The sequence below is a fragment of the Merops nubicus genome, unplaced genomic scaffold (genome assembly GCF_000691845.1).
Source record: "Merops nubicus isolate BGI_N331 unplaced genomic scaffold, ASM69184v1 scaffold8713, whole genome shotgun sequence".
Lineage (NCBI taxonomy): Eukaryota > Metazoa > Chordata > Aves > Coraciiformes > Meropidae > Merops > Merops nubicus.
In genome coordinates, this window is record NW_008598264.1 from 1 (window position 1) to 16,165 (window position 16,165).

General features: G+C 36.9%; 1 protein-coding gene across 1 annotated transcript in view; it reads right to left on the bottom strand.

Moving 5' to 3' along the window:
• Positions 1-230: 230 nt before the first annotated feature.
• The window catches only part of CEP290 (centrosomal protein 290kDa), a gene marked incomplete at its 3' end in the record, with an annotated part of 51,696 nt that continues 35,761 nt past the window's right edge, over positions 231-16,165 (bottom strand). Inside the window, exons 34-50 of the mRNA XM_008936992.1 lie at positions 15,811-15,918; positions 15,024-15,211; positions 14,107-14,320; positions 13,769-13,906; positions 13,453-13,674; positions 12,830-12,946; positions 11,236-11,381; positions 10,194-10,349; positions 9,481-9,604; positions 7,119-7,253; positions 6,758-6,844; positions 5,328-5,492; positions 4,877-4,999; positions 4,462-4,530; positions 4,297-4,400; positions 1,164-1,305; positions 231-318 (exon numbers count right to left, since the gene is read on the bottom strand). Coding sequence (XP_008935240.1) covers positions 231-318; positions 1,164-1,305; positions 4,297-4,400; positions 4,462-4,530; positions 4,877-4,999; positions 5,328-5,492; positions 6,758-6,844; positions 7,119-7,253; positions 9,481-9,604; positions 10,194-10,349; positions 11,236-11,381; positions 12,830-12,946; positions 13,453-13,674; positions 13,769-13,906; positions 14,107-14,320; positions 15,024-15,211; positions 15,811-15,918 — 2,326 coding nt within the window. The remainder of the gene's footprint in view (positions 319-1,163; positions 1,306-4,296; positions 4,401-4,461; positions 4,531-4,876; positions 5,000-5,327; positions 5,493-6,757; positions 6,845-7,118; positions 7,254-9,480; positions 9,605-10,193; positions 10,350-11,235; positions 11,382-12,829; positions 12,947-13,452; positions 13,675-13,768; positions 13,907-14,106; positions 14,321-15,023; positions 15,212-15,810; positions 15,919-16,165) is intronic.

Here is a 16,165-nt window from a genome sequence, read left to right on the forward strand (position 1 = left end):
TCAGGGTGGTTGAAATCCCCCATGGGGGATTTCAGCTGCCTGACCATCTGCATTCCTGTGTGTGGTCTCTGTTTGGGTGCCCACAGATTTTTTATTAGCCTTTGTCTGAGTGGTAATCATGTCTTTCAATAAACGCCCTCTCCCCATATTTATTTATTTTCCCCTTCTTTTCTCTTCTTCGGTTAGGGAGAAGGCCGCTGCCTCCTCTCCTCTCCTCTCTGCTATGTTACTTCCTGGCGGCTCAGGCTCGTGGGCAACTCGAGCCTGCTGCCCCTCCTCCCCTCTGCAGGAGCGCCCGGGCGGGCAGCCCCTCTTCACCTGAAGAAATGGGGAAAGAAAAGCCAAAATAAGCTCCCAGAGCGGAGCTGGTTCTTGCTGCCTCCTCTCCTCGCAGCCACGTGCTGGGCTGTAATTGTTTTATAGGACTCAGTGTCAAGCCCTGTGTGGAACACAACTTCTCGCTTATCTGTATGGCGTCCTGTACTGAAAGCTGCGTGTTTGATACCCTACACTGAGAATGGCCAGTTCTTGATGTCTGGGGAGGACATTGAGGCACATCTTCATAAATGAGAAGATAGAAGCTAGTCTAGCTGGACAGTCCTAGGGCTACGTCTCTGGAGCACTTAGAGGCCAAGATTTGTTACATCTTTCCATAGGTAGCCCAGTTCAAAACTGATAACTCTTCCACGTGTGAAATAAGAGTTGTAAGGCTTCTTAGGGACTGCGTGTAAGAGGCTGCGTTGGAAAGACATGAAGATGTTCTTAGGATAGCAAAGTCAGTCCGCTAAAAGAGACCTGGAAGGAAGAGAGAAGTCCCTGAAAACTCACTCTGCGAAACAAGCTGGAAAGATTTTTAAGACCACTTGAAGCATCTGTAGCTACAGGCTTTCATGTGATCATTAAAATAATAATTTTTAAAATCACTACACAAGAGTAGAAAAAAATTTCCCCCTAAGGCTCCAAGTCAAGAACATATATATTGACAATATCTGGTAAACCTCAGTTGGCTGCAACATGTAAATGTACAATTATGGCAACTAGGATTGGAAAAACCTATAAAAGCACATAACACAGAAGAAAAAATTCTGCCAGTGTAGATGTTAGAAAGAAATTAACATTAAGCAATCTACTCTCTCAGAGTCATCTGGCTAAATTTTACTCACTTGCTTTTTTAGATCTTGAAAGTTTTTATCAGCATTGTGTTCACGTTCTGTTGCTTCCTGAAGCAGCCGTTTGAGGTCAGCAATGCTTTGGGTTTTTTTAGCAATATCCATTTCCATTTCCTTCATCTTAGCTTCGTGCATCCTGGTAGTATTTTCAGTTAGAAACAGTTAAGAGCAAAAGCTAAAAAGCTTGCAGGAATATGGATTAAATGCCATAAAATACACACTCAAATATGGTGGGGCATTGGCCTTGAAATAATGACTGGTCTTACTTGTAAGTGAGCTGAAAGAAGCATAATGAAAAATACATTTTTAATCTCAGAATAAAGGCTTTTTCAGGTGTTACATCTTTGCGGATTTTCCTTTGTGTCTACACTTTTATTACTGGAATCGCTTTACAGTATTGAACAAAAACCCTAGGCTACCTCCTGCTAAAAACATGCACGTCTCTTACTGATACAGTGTGCACACTGGTCAGGTCTTAACTTGGTGTCCTACCTTTGGCAGTTAGTTTTCTTATGTTTTTATAATTTATGGAAAATAATATACTGAGAAAAGGGCTCATACACATAGAGAAGATAAAGACTCCAAGGGCAAAAATGTTCTGCAAGAAATTATGTTTGCCCTGCAGTAACAGCAATCTGAGGAGCATTCTGCCATACCAGGCTGTAAAAAGGTTTGTGTAGAATCGTTGACATGTTGGTTGGAAGGTACCTCTGGTGATCATGTAGTCCCACCTCCTACATGACGTGGCTTTTCAGATAGCAATATAACTTCCAACATCATGCCACCAGCTAAAGGGCCTTCTGATGACACCTTTGTCCTGTCAGATACTTTCTATTATCACACACATTTTGGAAGATATGCTGGTGAGGCAGATGACAAGTTAAAGTTCCCCAGTGAGCTCGAAGTTATTAATGTTTTCATGTTATTCACTTACTTTAAAATTACGTTAAAGGAAACGCAAATCAAAGCTTTTATTCACAGCAGCTGAAATAGGCAAGTACCATTTGGCACAACTGTGTCTTTTGTATCTGTCTCTACACAACTACCTCTCCCTATCAGCTAAATAGAACCAAGCAGAAATGTTTTGCAAAGAGGTGAAGAACTACAACAGCAACAACTCTAATCTGCTGAGCTGACAGGGCAGCTGTCACTGCTGCCTGCTCTCCTGGGGCGGGCAGCCTGGTCTGCCCCCCTTCCTTGGGCTAAATACGGCTTGCATAGAGACACTGTGCCTCACTGCAGAGTATGGGGGAAGGCTAAAAAAAGTGAAGGGCTTTCTGAAGTCCCGGTGCAGTCAACTGGCTCAGCAATATGGTGGAGAAGCACTAGAACTCCCCCAAGGGATCTTGTGGGAGTACAAGACTGGGAAGTGGGTAAAATCCTGGGCATCAGCAGGCAGTGTTCAACACTGATCTGACCTCGGATGAAATCAGAGAAGTCTCTCCTGTCCAGCTGATTTTCTGCCCTAATAAGGCTACTGTCTGATGTTCTGTTTTTGTAGATGCCTTCCACCTTAATTTACAACTATTAAAGAGGCCTTCTGCAACACCTCATCTGATTTCATCCTGAAGTCATCCAGGATTCCAGAACTAAGTATTTAAGTTTTTCCATAAATTTGCTCTCATCCATGCTTATGCAGAACACAGACTGTTTAATTCTATTAATAGCAGAAGCATTGTTTAATTTTCTTGTCCTTTTCTGAGATACAGCAGTGGAATAGATGATGGACAAGTAAAAATCTCTTACTTCAGGGGAAGTAAAGCTCTCCTCCGTCTAGTTGGATGAGTCACAGGTGTGTTTCATGTGAATGTATCATATCAAACTTCATATTCTACATCAATCTGTTCATTATTAAATGTGCTGGTGTGACATACAGCTAGCATCTTTGTGCGTAACTCACCATTGAAAATGGGTATAACAGCAGTGCTTTTTGGACTGGCATTGGTTTTGTGGTGACTTTGCCAAAATCACTTCTTCAAGCTCACCATAAAACACAGAACTAAACAGCTTGCTTCTAGCCAAGAAATGAATGCATTTAAAGTTGTTTGGGTTGTAGAGTTCAGATCTCCAGCCCATGTAAGTAGGTTGTCATAGTAAGAGCATCTGAACTAACTGCAGAAGTACAGAGAAAATGAAGGCTGTATGTCTAACCTGGACACAGAACTGGGTGTCACAAACCTGTTTTCTTTGTTTTGTTCCATGTTGAGTGCTGCAAGTGGTACTTGAATTTGAAAACAACTGATAGGTAATTTATTGGCAAAGAGCTGTATACATTTACTATCAAACAAAAACTGATTGCTGATGCTGATTGCAAAGCCTGACTTTTATCTAAAAATCAAGAAATGGTGATTCCCATGCTTCATTTTATAAATTGGAAAAGATAATCCAGTGCTACGCTCCACTCTAGTGGGTGATTCCCACACTTCATTTTATAAATTGGAAAAGATAATCCAGTGCTACGCTCCAAGTTTTTCTCCTTTCTTCTAGAGGTAACAGCAGCAGCCAGCTGACTGCAGTTAGCTTTCAGGGCCTTCTGAACACACATGAAGAAGGATCTTTATCTCTGTCTACATGTCCCGAGGAGTGTAGAAATCCCAGTGGGTTTTCTGACACAGCCTCTGCACATTCATGTGGTGAAATGTAGGTTCAAATGCAGCCAAGCTGGAAAATGGAGGTTGTTGCCTTCCAGGTTTTGTTTCAGATTGTCATTTGTGTGGTAAGGTACTGAAATACTTTCTGTGTTCAGCAAAAATGCTGATATTATTCCACAAAACACAAATACAATACATTTAAGCAGCACCGAACACAAAATTCTTCCTTTACCAGAATAATCCAGAAGTATTTGGCCAACAGCCTGAGGAAGGGAGAGAAAGAACTGGCTGTGGCAGAGAAGCAGCTACGAGGCCCATGCTTAAGGCTGGCCACTGGATCTCTGCTGGATCCATACCAGAGACCTGTACAATGATTCTACCCACTAATATAGAATCAGAAAACAAAATACAGATAATAGGAAACTATCTTCAAAAGAGGAAAGAAAAATAATGAAAATGAAAAATCTGAACTTGTTTACAAGTAGAGAGGAACTAACACTTGTGTTTATCTTTCTGACTTCATTCTCAATTCCTACCTTGTTACAACAACAGACTTCCAGCTTTTACTGTCAGCTCCATCAAGCTGGCTCTCAGCCACATGTAGCCTCTTCGTGGTTTCCTCCAGCCGTACAGTGAAGTTCTTGTCAAGTACTGACACAATGATGACAGCAGATATTTATGAAAAGTTAGGTAAAGTGTACAGTTAGTTTGTCATTTAATAACTCCAAGTTATTCTTTGCTATCCGTAACTTCTCTCCATTCTCAGCTTCCTATTGTTCAATAAAAACAAAGGTTTCTGGAATACTTAACCTCACATTAAGCACAGGATTAACTAAAATCATGGTGAGCCAAGGTCAGTGCTGATTTAGAGGGAAAACAGTTCAGTCAACATCACGAGCACAACTTCCCAGTTCTGCCTTGAGCTGCTCCTTGCATGTCTTGTCTCTACACCTAACTAAAAATTCTGTCACAGCAATATCAGTGCTTAGAAAAGTGTCCATTCCATATTAACTGTTTAAAAAAAACCCAAACAAATGAACCAAAACCAAACACCAAAAAGACACTTGCTACAACCAGTAACTAATGGAATAAAGTGATGCACTACAACAGTCATACCTTTTTTAGTTCTTTACGCAGCCTGTCGTTTTCAGAAATGACTTTTTCCATTCCTTTGGTTTTAGATTCATAGTGCATACTCTGCTGCCCTCCCAGGTGAAGCTTCATTTTTTCCATTTCAGACTAAATATCAAACACTTTGTCAGAACACATTTACATTGCTTAGTAGAAAGTTTTGGATTTCCATTTTTAAAGCACAGCATAGTTACAGCTACCTAGCACAGTGAATGTAAAATTTTATCACTTATTTAAATATATCCTTGAGGTACAGAGTACCTTTACATAAACCATGCAGTACATTATGCTAAAATGAAGTTTTGCTTTTCTGTTCTACACGTCATGTTTTTAAAACACTTTTGTGTCAGTTAATGTCAACAACAGGCTTGCTGCTCCACTTTCCTACTAACTTGCATATAAATGGCTATCTAAATATAGCTACTAGACTCGGTACCTTTAGCCTCTCGTTTTCCTGTTCAAGACCAAGTAATTTCTCATTCGAAACCACAGCTGCAGCTTTTTTCAGATCTTCATTTTCTCTTTGGACTCTCTCAACAACCTTTTTCATCAAACCAATTGTTTTTTCCAATTCTGGAACCGTCTTCCCGCTTCTACCAGCCTACAGAGAGGGATGAAAAAAAAAAGGTAAAAGGAAGTAAACTGTTCATCTTAACATTCTGATATACTCCAAATCTTACTTTATTGCTTATTTTCCCATTGCAATTTGTATTTATAAAGAAGATGTTACATTTTGTTGTGACTTGAACCCAAAAGTTTCTTGCATATTTAGCTCCTGAAAACATCTAGTGATATATTCACTCCCAAAGTTAACATATTGGCTCCTTCATTTTCTGTGTTACCCAAGAAAGCTGCAGTTAGTCTCAAAATCTGCTGTGCTTTATGAACTACACTGAACATTAGGAAAATAAACCAAAGTACTACTTTATTTTTTTAGCTTTTCTTGTAGAACAATTCCCTGATCCAACAGGCCCTGAAACCACTTGAATACTAATACTGGTACAGAGCAGAGCTAAAGAAAAACCTCTGTCAGATCTTGGTGCCCGAAAAGAGAGGAAGGTTCAGAATTTGCTGCCTCCTCAAAATCTTTGCATAGTTTTATAGCATTTAGTTTTATAAACTGAATTTCCACATCCAAAAACTATTGCTGCGTGAGAGACAGGCAGACAAACAAGCAGTCCATGCAAGGTACAAGTAAAAGAAGGGAAATATACAGTCTTTTCCAGGTCCCCAAAAGTAGAACTCACTCTCCTTGTACACTGAAAGAGCTATGAAGGCACTTGAGAGCTTTTATTAAGTCAGCTTCCTTTAAGAGGTCACCCAAATAGTTTGGTAAGTTAGTGGCAAGGTCTGATACTGGGCACTGCTAAAGCTTTTTTTTCTCCTGTAACTCCTGAAATATTGCTCTGCTGAAGCAGCTAACAGTAGCTAGTGTAAAATTTAACTATGTCATCTGGCACTGTACAACAAACAGAAAATCTCAGTGATAATAACTTCCACTTTCTAATATCTGCATCAAATCAAAACCCTACCTCTTAAATCATAAAGCTGTAACTGTATTATGCATTCAGTTACCTGCAATTAACTAGTAGGGCTGTTAATCCTGTGTTTTGTACAGATAAATTTCTGATAACTTTAATCCAAATGACTAAAGCCATGATAGTGCAAATATTTAATAGTGTAGCTCTAGTCCTTCTAATGGTCCTACTAGGTGAATTTCATTAATTATAGCACTTTGGCAATAAAATAAGTAACAAAAAAATCCTGTTTGCTTTTGATTCCAAATAGTGTAACTTCAATTAAACATGCCATTTCTTTTGCATTTCATTTTCATCTAATTATGAAGAAAGCTTTTACAATACTCACCCCCCTAATGCTGCCCAGCTTTCGTTCAGCATCTGCTTTCTCTTTTTTGAGAAGTTCACACATTTCTTTCAAGTCAGCTACTTGGTCCTAAAAAAAACCCAAAGTAACAAGCAATCTACTTAGATTTCAGATTGAGGTGAACAGTAACAAATTGACAGTTGGTTTACTTTGAAAAATGTAAAAAGAAATTAATTTTCCATCACAAAGACATTTTTCATCATTTCTACCAGCCACTCAACCTTCTAATCTTCTACAAAACTATGACATACTTACAATATGAACAGAAAAGATACACATTGCTTTTTAAGCAGTTCCCTAACCTGGGTCAGGGAAAAGGGAACTAAAGGAAAAAGCATGTTACCTTTAGTCTTGGCAAATCTTTATTGGCCTGCTCTAGCTGGAATCTTAGCTCAACATTTTCAGCTGACAGTCTTAAATTTTCCTTTAAAACCTCTTGTTCTCTTCGATACTGATCATCTGATGCTATTCCTGACGCCTTGAGAAAATCAAAGGAAAATAAATGATTATGAAGTGGTAAGCACTAATCATTATGTCATTTGTAGCTGATAAAGAACAACAGAGAATTTGTGTTTTTCACAGAAATAAAATGGATCACAGTTGTCTCACCAGTTTTGAGCTAATCTGCTCTTATTTTTACTCCTTCTCTTACATTTTCTAAACTTGATTAACCTTTAAGGGAAGTTTACAAATCAGTCTAAGCCAGTAAAGATTTTGTAAAAACAAAATGAACTCTTGAACTATTTGGTGCAAATAGTCTAAAAGACAAAAAGGCTACCAAGTGTAGTAAGCTGTACCTGAGAACAGTATCTAATTTTAAGGACATATTCTGATATGTTTATTAAATAGTACTTACAACATAAGGAGTTTCATTTAAGTCAAACAGATCAGAGAGCAAGTCAGGGAGGGTGATATCTAACTCTAGTTCTCAGTCTGTTAAATCATACAGTCTTAGGTTTTGACCCATAGGGACTACTAATTTCTGCTACATAAAGAGTGCTTTGCATGCCTTATATTGCCCATTAAAATTGTAAGTATCTGGTAAATGATTATGTCTGACTAGTAAAGAGTAAAACCTTTTGATGATATGATAATCAGCAGATTTTACTTAAGTACTTATGGAATTAGCTATAGGATCCATTACTTCATGACATAATGACAGGAGTAAAGTATTCAATTCAATAAAGCATATTTTTTCTAAGTATAAGCAATAGCACATCACAAGTCTCCTAGAGAATGATGGTCATCAACTAGCTGCATGTATCACTGGGATTATTTGTAAACTTTCTGATCAAAATTTTAGAGTTGATAGTACCTTATGGGTGAGCTGACATGCATGCCTATCATGAAGGTATAATACATGTGTGTGCAAACAGGACCTCTTGGTGTCTACTTCAATATCCCTGCAGACCATGCCCAGGAAACCACTGCATTGTCAGGATCTAACTGTTCTATTTCTATTCTATTTCTACATCACTTATACAGAAGAAATGCTAGAGGACTGCTATAGTATCAAACCTCAGGCATTTCACAAACTTCTGGGGTTGTTTCAACTCCCTCTAAACCACTTCGGTAAATTTCATGTTTATCCTCTGCAGTGTGATGATTAATTTCATTATTCTCCTTTATTTTTTCTCCTTCATAGTCATTAGCTTGATTAGAAGGCTCCCCTATATCAGACTGATTGCAGCTCTTTCTGTCAGTATCAGGCTCTTCTACGCTTTCTTCTTCATCAACATTTGATTGCCTGAGTATTTCTTGCTTCCTCTGCTCTTCTTCAAATCCCTCATTAAGTTTTCCATTTTCTGTTTGAGTTATATTTTCTTCTTTTTCACTGCAGTTCTCTTCATCAGCTTCAGCTATATTTTTGTCTTTCAAGCCTTCACTAGAAATATCTGTGTCCTGGCATTTCTCCCTATCTTCACAATGCTGTTCAGGAGACACTTCTGTGCTTGCTTCTGCAGTCATCTCATGACCTCCATTATGTGTGATGCATGTTTGCATGTTGGCGTCTTCATCTTCTTCGTTGCTATCAGTAATGCTATGATTAGTCTGATGTCTCATCACATCCCCATTTGAAAGAGATTTCTTTTGAAAGGAATTCAAATACTTTTGTTTACTCATACTGATAGGAACAGACTTGGTCAGTTGAAGATAGAATGAAGCATGAAAGAAAAGCAGAAGACAGTAAAACAAAACAGAAAATAAAGAAACCTAGAAAGTACTGTTAAATCTTTATTGAAAGAATAAGATAACCCACTAATGCAGTATTTGCAACATAATGAACCTTGTAAAAACCAAAACACAAAAAAACCACCTCATGTAACTGAAATGTAGCTCAGTACTTCCCCAAACTCTGTGTATCCCAAATTTTCAGTCAAGATGGAATATAAAAGCAGCCTCTCAGTTGCATACTCAACTATTTAAAAATATATATCCCTTACTTCTCCACATATGCTGGGATTCTGAATATTTAAGCCCCTACATATAGAACGCAGGAACTGTAAGTTTTGGTTTCGGAGGTTTTGGAGTTTTGGTTTTGTTGCGTTTTTTAAAAATGCTAGAAGATGAGTATTTCATATCCTGTGTTAGAATACTATCATTTGAGCTAAAACCAGCTACATGACACAGAATACGAAATGGATAGAAAATACTTTTAAGTAGGTGAGATTCCTCTAGGTAATATGGTTGGATTATTAACTCACCGAGGGTCTAGAATATGCCTCTCTTGAGCATTGTCTCTGCAATGCATGAAGCTTTTCCCGGAGGTACTGATTTTTGAAATGTAATTCTTCCACAACAGAATCTCGTGGGATCGCCTGCTGTGTTCTGTATCAAAAAATGAATCAAACCAAACTGAACAAATAGCTACTAATGCAGAAAAACATCTCTTAGGGATAAAAACTCATGAACTTCTCAATTACTGGGCTAGTTATTCTAAATCAATGTTAGCCATATACACTATTTCAAGTAATCCCTGTGAAATGAAAGGACTCTTGCTAAAGGCATTTGCCCTTTTGAGATGTGTACAGCTTCTCTTATTCAGGTACACTTATCTGCTGTGATAGCAGATACACTGTTGAAGAATATGCTCCCTGACTGCAATTTAGCAGCTCCAGTCACTTTCAACAACTCTAAATTTTAATTTTGCATAATAGGAGCCAAATATTTTTCATATTATTTAGCTTTTTAGAACAATGAACCAATGCTGCATATTCTCTGAACATACACAATTGCTCCCAAGTAACATTAAGCTTGCTTGTCACAGACTCACAGAAAGATTTTTGAAGTTCCTGGGTTTTTTTTATGTCCTTATTGAATCACTTGGTGTAACAGAGACTACCTGTTTCTTTCCACAGATTTTTTTTTCTCATTTAGATTTTTTAGTTTTCATAGATTCTTTTAAAATGCTTCTCACCTCATGTGAGCAAGTTCATTTTCTAAATCTAGATTACGTTTTCTTAGCTCTTCTAGTTCCTTTTCAGTCTCTGAGACTCTTACTCCAATAACACGGTCAACAGTGACACCAGTAGTTTTCAGTTTCTTCTGTAGAACAATTTTCTCTTTTTCAGTCCTGCAACATCCGGTAAATTTACACTTAAAATTTTATTCGCTAACTTGTTGTCTTTAGACTAATACATTTTCTTTCTTAAAGAATGCACATTTGCAATTTATTTGCTCACTGAACCACGCTGTCTTTTCTGTTTAATAAGGTTACCTTCTAGAGGGTACAGCTTTAAAAAAAAAAAAAAAAAAAAAAAGGCAACACAAAAACCCCAAAACAAAAGCTGGAAAAAAAATGAGAATTAAGTCAGCATCATGTATGTCATAAACTGCTGCTGCTGGCCTTGCCTGTGTTTGATGTGAAATTCGTGCAGGACTTGCTAAGAAGAAATGCCATTTTGAAGCAGTTTCAAACCACACCCTAACAACAGCTACAACCATCACCCTTTCTCTTCTGCATCTTGTATCAGTAAACCTCTGCCATTACTGTACTGAAGTAAGTATAACATCTGCAGAGGGTTTGTGGTTGTACTTTTTCAAAAGGCTTCCACCTCACAATCCTGGAGCCATCAGTATTGCAGTACACGTAACAGTGGCACAGTATCCAAATCCAGCAAACAGATTAAATAACACAGTGGTGAAGAAACAGCCTGTCTTCATAAAGCTGTTACTTGTTTCATGGGCACAACAGAATGCTATATACAAAGGACTTCAATAATTTTATTCAGAGACAGTTTCTTCTAATAAAGGCTGTTTGCTTCTACAAGGGAAAGGATACTAGATGAGTAGCCTGCTGCCTGATAATTAACTAATCCTTTTTAATCTCAATAGTAACATCAAATTCTATTCATCAATCTTACAAACATAACTAACCCTTGTAATTATTCTGTGGCAAACAAATCTTGATTTCCCTTATGTCATCATTTTGTAGCTGAATCTCTTTAAAACCAACTCACTTGGTATAAATTTCCTTCAGCGTATTCAATTGTTTGGCTAAAGCATCTGCTTCTTTCTCCTTTTCCCTTAGTTTGTTCCGCAGTCCTTCCACTCTGATTTGCCATTTTTTACCTTCTTCCCATCTAAGTATTTCCTCCTTGGAGGTCTGTAAAGCACATAAACAAACTACACATTACTATTTTTTTTTTTTCCTTAAAGCAAAACAAGCAAATGCATTAGGAAAACAAGAATCAGATATTCTTCATTTATCTATTTAAATCATGAAGACATAGCAGGCATATATTATTTACCTTATTTAGCATAAGGTAAATAGCAGGCCCAGCTGGATACCTTAAGTACACTGCAGTGACTGCTGCATAAAGCTGATACAGCTTAATGCTACTACCAAACTGTTTCTTAGTTTTCAGTATTCATTTTACAAAAAAGGAGTGGCATATTTTACGAAATTAGAGGTGCTAGTATAACGTATCCTTTTTACTTTGGTTTATACATTAGTAAAGAGGATAGACTCAAGCATAAGAAGTGTTTTGCTATGCCAATTTATAGCTCTGTCTTCTGCAGCTCACCAGGAGTTTATAAGCTCCCACTGCACAGCTGTACAACTGGTCATTGTAGCTTATTTATTCCTCCTGAAAATGGCATCTCTACTTAAAAGTTACAGTTCAGTAGCTATAAATTAGACATCAGTTAAAACCTTTACATATGGGATCACAAATGGCTATTGAAGAGTCAAAGTCAATATTCCTGTAAGCACTTTTTGTGAGGGTTTTTTTTTTTACTACTTTTTTTTTTAATTGGACTGCTCCTTTCTCCAGTTAGCTTATGTACTTCCTTCTCTGTCTTCATTCTAAAGTTACTGCTTCTAAAACACAGACAGAAAGCAAAATCTTGGAAAAAAGTAAAAAACCTGAAGTTTGAGAAAAATATCTCCAGGCACTAAGCAACAGGTATTTTAAAAGGGTGAAATTACTTGGAAGCATAAGTGCAGTCCTAGAAAATTTTAAGTGCCGTCCTAGAATAATAATTAATAACTTAATTAGTCTAAATATTATCACAGAAACATGCTATAATATTCCAGTATAGTTTAGGATTAGTATGGACAAGCCACTAATTACTTACTGGAATAAGTAATTACTTACTGAAAATAACAAGCAAAAAAAGAAACAAGACAACCGGCAAATGAACACATCCCCAGTCACTCAGAAACTCTTGTATGTGGAGGTGACTATTGTGAAGATCCGTCACTTCTACAGGTATCACCTCTTTTAGGATTCATGCTTTCACCATTGCGTTGATTTCCCAAGTGCATATTTTACAGCACTTAAGGAATCAATTTCACTGCTACCCATAAAACCCTAGTTCCCTAAGATCTGTAATGGTTCTTTAATTCTACAAAAAGGGCAAGAAAACATTAATATACCAGTACTAAGCAATGAGAGCAGTAACGAAGACCATAGGAAATATGAAGATGTTAGTCATGAAACTGTTTTCCTTCTGCTCAAGTTTGATTAGTTGGGTTTTTTTAGAGGCAGCTGAACTGCCTAGACCTCAGCTGGCGATGTCTGCCAAAGCCTCGACCTAAAGAGCACATACCTTGTCTTCTCTCGCAGCATTTTTTTGTGTTTCTTCACACTTCTTCTCAAGTTCAATTTCCAACTTCTTAATTTTTTTCTGAAGTGTATCTACCAGATTTTGTTCATCAGCTTTGCTCTGAAAAATTACAAACTTTTACAAACTTATACCAATCGGCAGAATTAGTTTACAAGGTATGATATTTTAAAAATTACCTTTAAGTTATTAAAGTACTGGCGAGTAACTTTGCATTCTAAACTGAATCATCATCAGCAAGTAGCTGAGTTAAAAAAAATAAAACAGATAATTCTACTGTAAATCCTTTACTCCTCTTCTGAAAAGGGAAATAAGGGTGGCCAGGAAGACCACAAAATTGCATTTTTCAAAGAAGTGTTGAAAGTAGTAATTCCACTCCTCAGACTTTCAAACCTATTTCAAGGAGAGAAAGCCTCCTCCTTTTATTTGAGGCATCCTTCCAACAGCAGAAGCTAACAGCACACATGTAACCCAGCTGATGAGCAAATACAAGCTTCTAAATCAAGTGTAAGTCTCAGTGCTTGCCAGAAGTACTTAATCTTTACCCCCCAAACTAGCACACCTATGCAGAAAACAATATTGGACATACTTTTAAAAATTACTTCTACCTGAATGCTACTGCTTATCCGCCTAATCCGTTTCTTCAGTTCTTCATTTTCTTCTTCCATTTCAGTTTTTTCTCTCAACATTTTAGCAAATGCTTTTTGTTTCCTCTGAAGTTCTTGGTTCAACTCATCCCTTTCATCAGACAAAGAGCTTTCCCTGGTTTTACTTGCTTTAAGGTTATCCGTCAGTTTTGTAATCTGATTATTTAATTCCTCTATCTGTGTCTATAATAAAAACAACAAATAAAATAGCAAACGCCCAAAATCAAGATTATCAACAAAACAACAATGCAATGCAGTGGTATTGCCTAGTACTCACCATAAGCCCCTTTGTTTGTCTGTCAACAATCTCCTGGACATTCATATATGCTTCTTTTTGTGATGCAGCAGAAATAATCTGCTGTTCAGCATTAGCAGTCATCTCTGCTCGGAGTTCCAGAAGTGCCTTACTCAAAGCCTGAAAATAATAAATTCAAGTTCTTTTAAGCGAAGAAGCTGTTAATATGAACGTTACAAAACAAGAAAAGGCAATTATATTTTACTACGTTATGTTATGCAATTATATTCTGCCTCCTGCTGTACTGTACATACAACTTGAAAGCATTAACAAACATCAACAAACATTTATGTGACACAGATCAATTTTTGTTGACTGACTTTCTGCTGCTTCTCTTTGATGACTAACTGGCTCTTCAGCTGTTCCACCAGGTTTCTCATTCTTGCTGTGGGTGCTCTATTATTTGCTTCTTTTTGGACATCTAGTTCAGCTTTTACATTTGCCAATTCCTTCTCCATCTGAAATAACACATTCCTCAATTCGTTTGCTTCATCTTTTAGTTGTTCCACATCAGCTGTGTGCTTTTTGTCAAGCCTAATAAAAAAAATAAACATTAATAGGGTACACTGCAATAATTAAGGTAGCAAACTCCAACTAAATAACAAAGGGCACAAAGTTATATTTTTTTTATTATTATTAAAGCAAATTACACAGATATGGAAACAGAAAAACAAGACTGACTCAACAAAGGTGGCCTCCACTTCATATGAAAATTACTTAAGAAAATCAGCAAAATGAGATTAGAGCATCGTTCATTCTAATTCCTGGCCCTTACAGGTAAAGAAAGCATCATAATTTTCTCATTTTTAACAAGAGTTAAATTTTAACAGATGTTAAATTTTTGTGAGCTTAAACTTGACACATCCATTTGGGCTTGCTGCCTAACATGGGAAACAAAAAAAAAAAAACCCTAAACCAAAACCAAACCAGCAAGTATGACAGTAGCTTAAAGACAACTCTCATACCGACTCCTTGAGCACTTCGTTTTTCACTAATGGCACAAAGCTAACAGTGGAAAAGCATTTTTCCAAGCCACACGTTTTCAATACTAGCCATAACGAAGAGCTACAGATGAACAATAATTTACAGCTACCAACCATAGAAACTCTTTTAAGTCAGTTTTTTTCAGCCAAATCCTAAATTCAGCAAAACCACTTCAATTTGATAGACCGGTTCTGTAGCAACAATTCATAACTGACTTGATACAATCCTGTTGAGACTTAATCTAAAAACTTACTGAGCTCTGATAGTCTCAAACTCTTTGATTTTCATCGAAGTAATTTGTTTTTGTTTCTCCAAATCAGATGATGTTTTTTTTAATTTTCCAACAAGTGAAGCAAGAGAATGATCCTGTTCTGCTACAGTTTGCTCCATTTCAGCTAAGCGGAGGTTGGAAAGTGATACAGAGGTCTTTTCCACTGACTCCTGCAAAACAAAACAAAATGCACATGAACAACACGTCAAGCTTCAAATCAAAGGTAAGTATGACTGATGCATTTTAAACTCAATCCTGAATACAAACAAGTGTTAATATCTAACACATTTACTGAGAAATGACTCTCAGTCCACAGAAAAAGCAGTGACACTGGTTTGGAAAGAGCTTTGTGCATCTGATGATCCACAGAATAACCAGTTAAATACAGGTTTTGTCTTACCATAAAATATCGGCAAAAAATTTGCTTTGAAATGGATTAGTTTAACAACCACAGACTGAATGAAAAGAACAGAAAACAAAACAAACCTCGTTCTCCTAGAAGTCTCCAGAGCTGAGGATGAGATGAAAAATGCTCATATATGCTGAGGTAGTAACTTTTTTTTTTTTTTTTTTTTTTTTTTTTTTTTTTTTACAGTTGACTTCTTCTTTTGTTCTCTCAAGAACAGCAGATTAATTCTGTATCCAACTACTCATTTATATTTCCTGGCATCATTTACTATTTACTTTTGACTGCAAAACTGTTCTTTTAAGCAATAATTTTAAAACTTTGGGAACAACTTCACTAATTTCACAAATACACAGAACTCACCAAAGCAGTCTGTTTGAATTTATTAAGGGAATTGTCAGTATGCAAATTTAACTTCTGGTGTAGGACTCTAACGTCTTCCTCATACTTCTTTGATATTTCCTCTTGTTCCTGTTAGTTAAAAATAAAAATACAACTCTAATGATATACACTATTCCAGAATGCCATAAGACTACAATACCTCCAAGTTGATTGCTCGCTCACTGCTCAGTATTGGTCCCCAAATTTTCTTCTAATTATGGCAGTTTTTAAAATTCTTTTCTTCTTGCTATAATTTTTTTTTCTCCTTTTTAACAATACTGTAAAAAAAAATTACTATTGCACTTTTAAGTTACATAGTAAATTTTATCATTCAGCA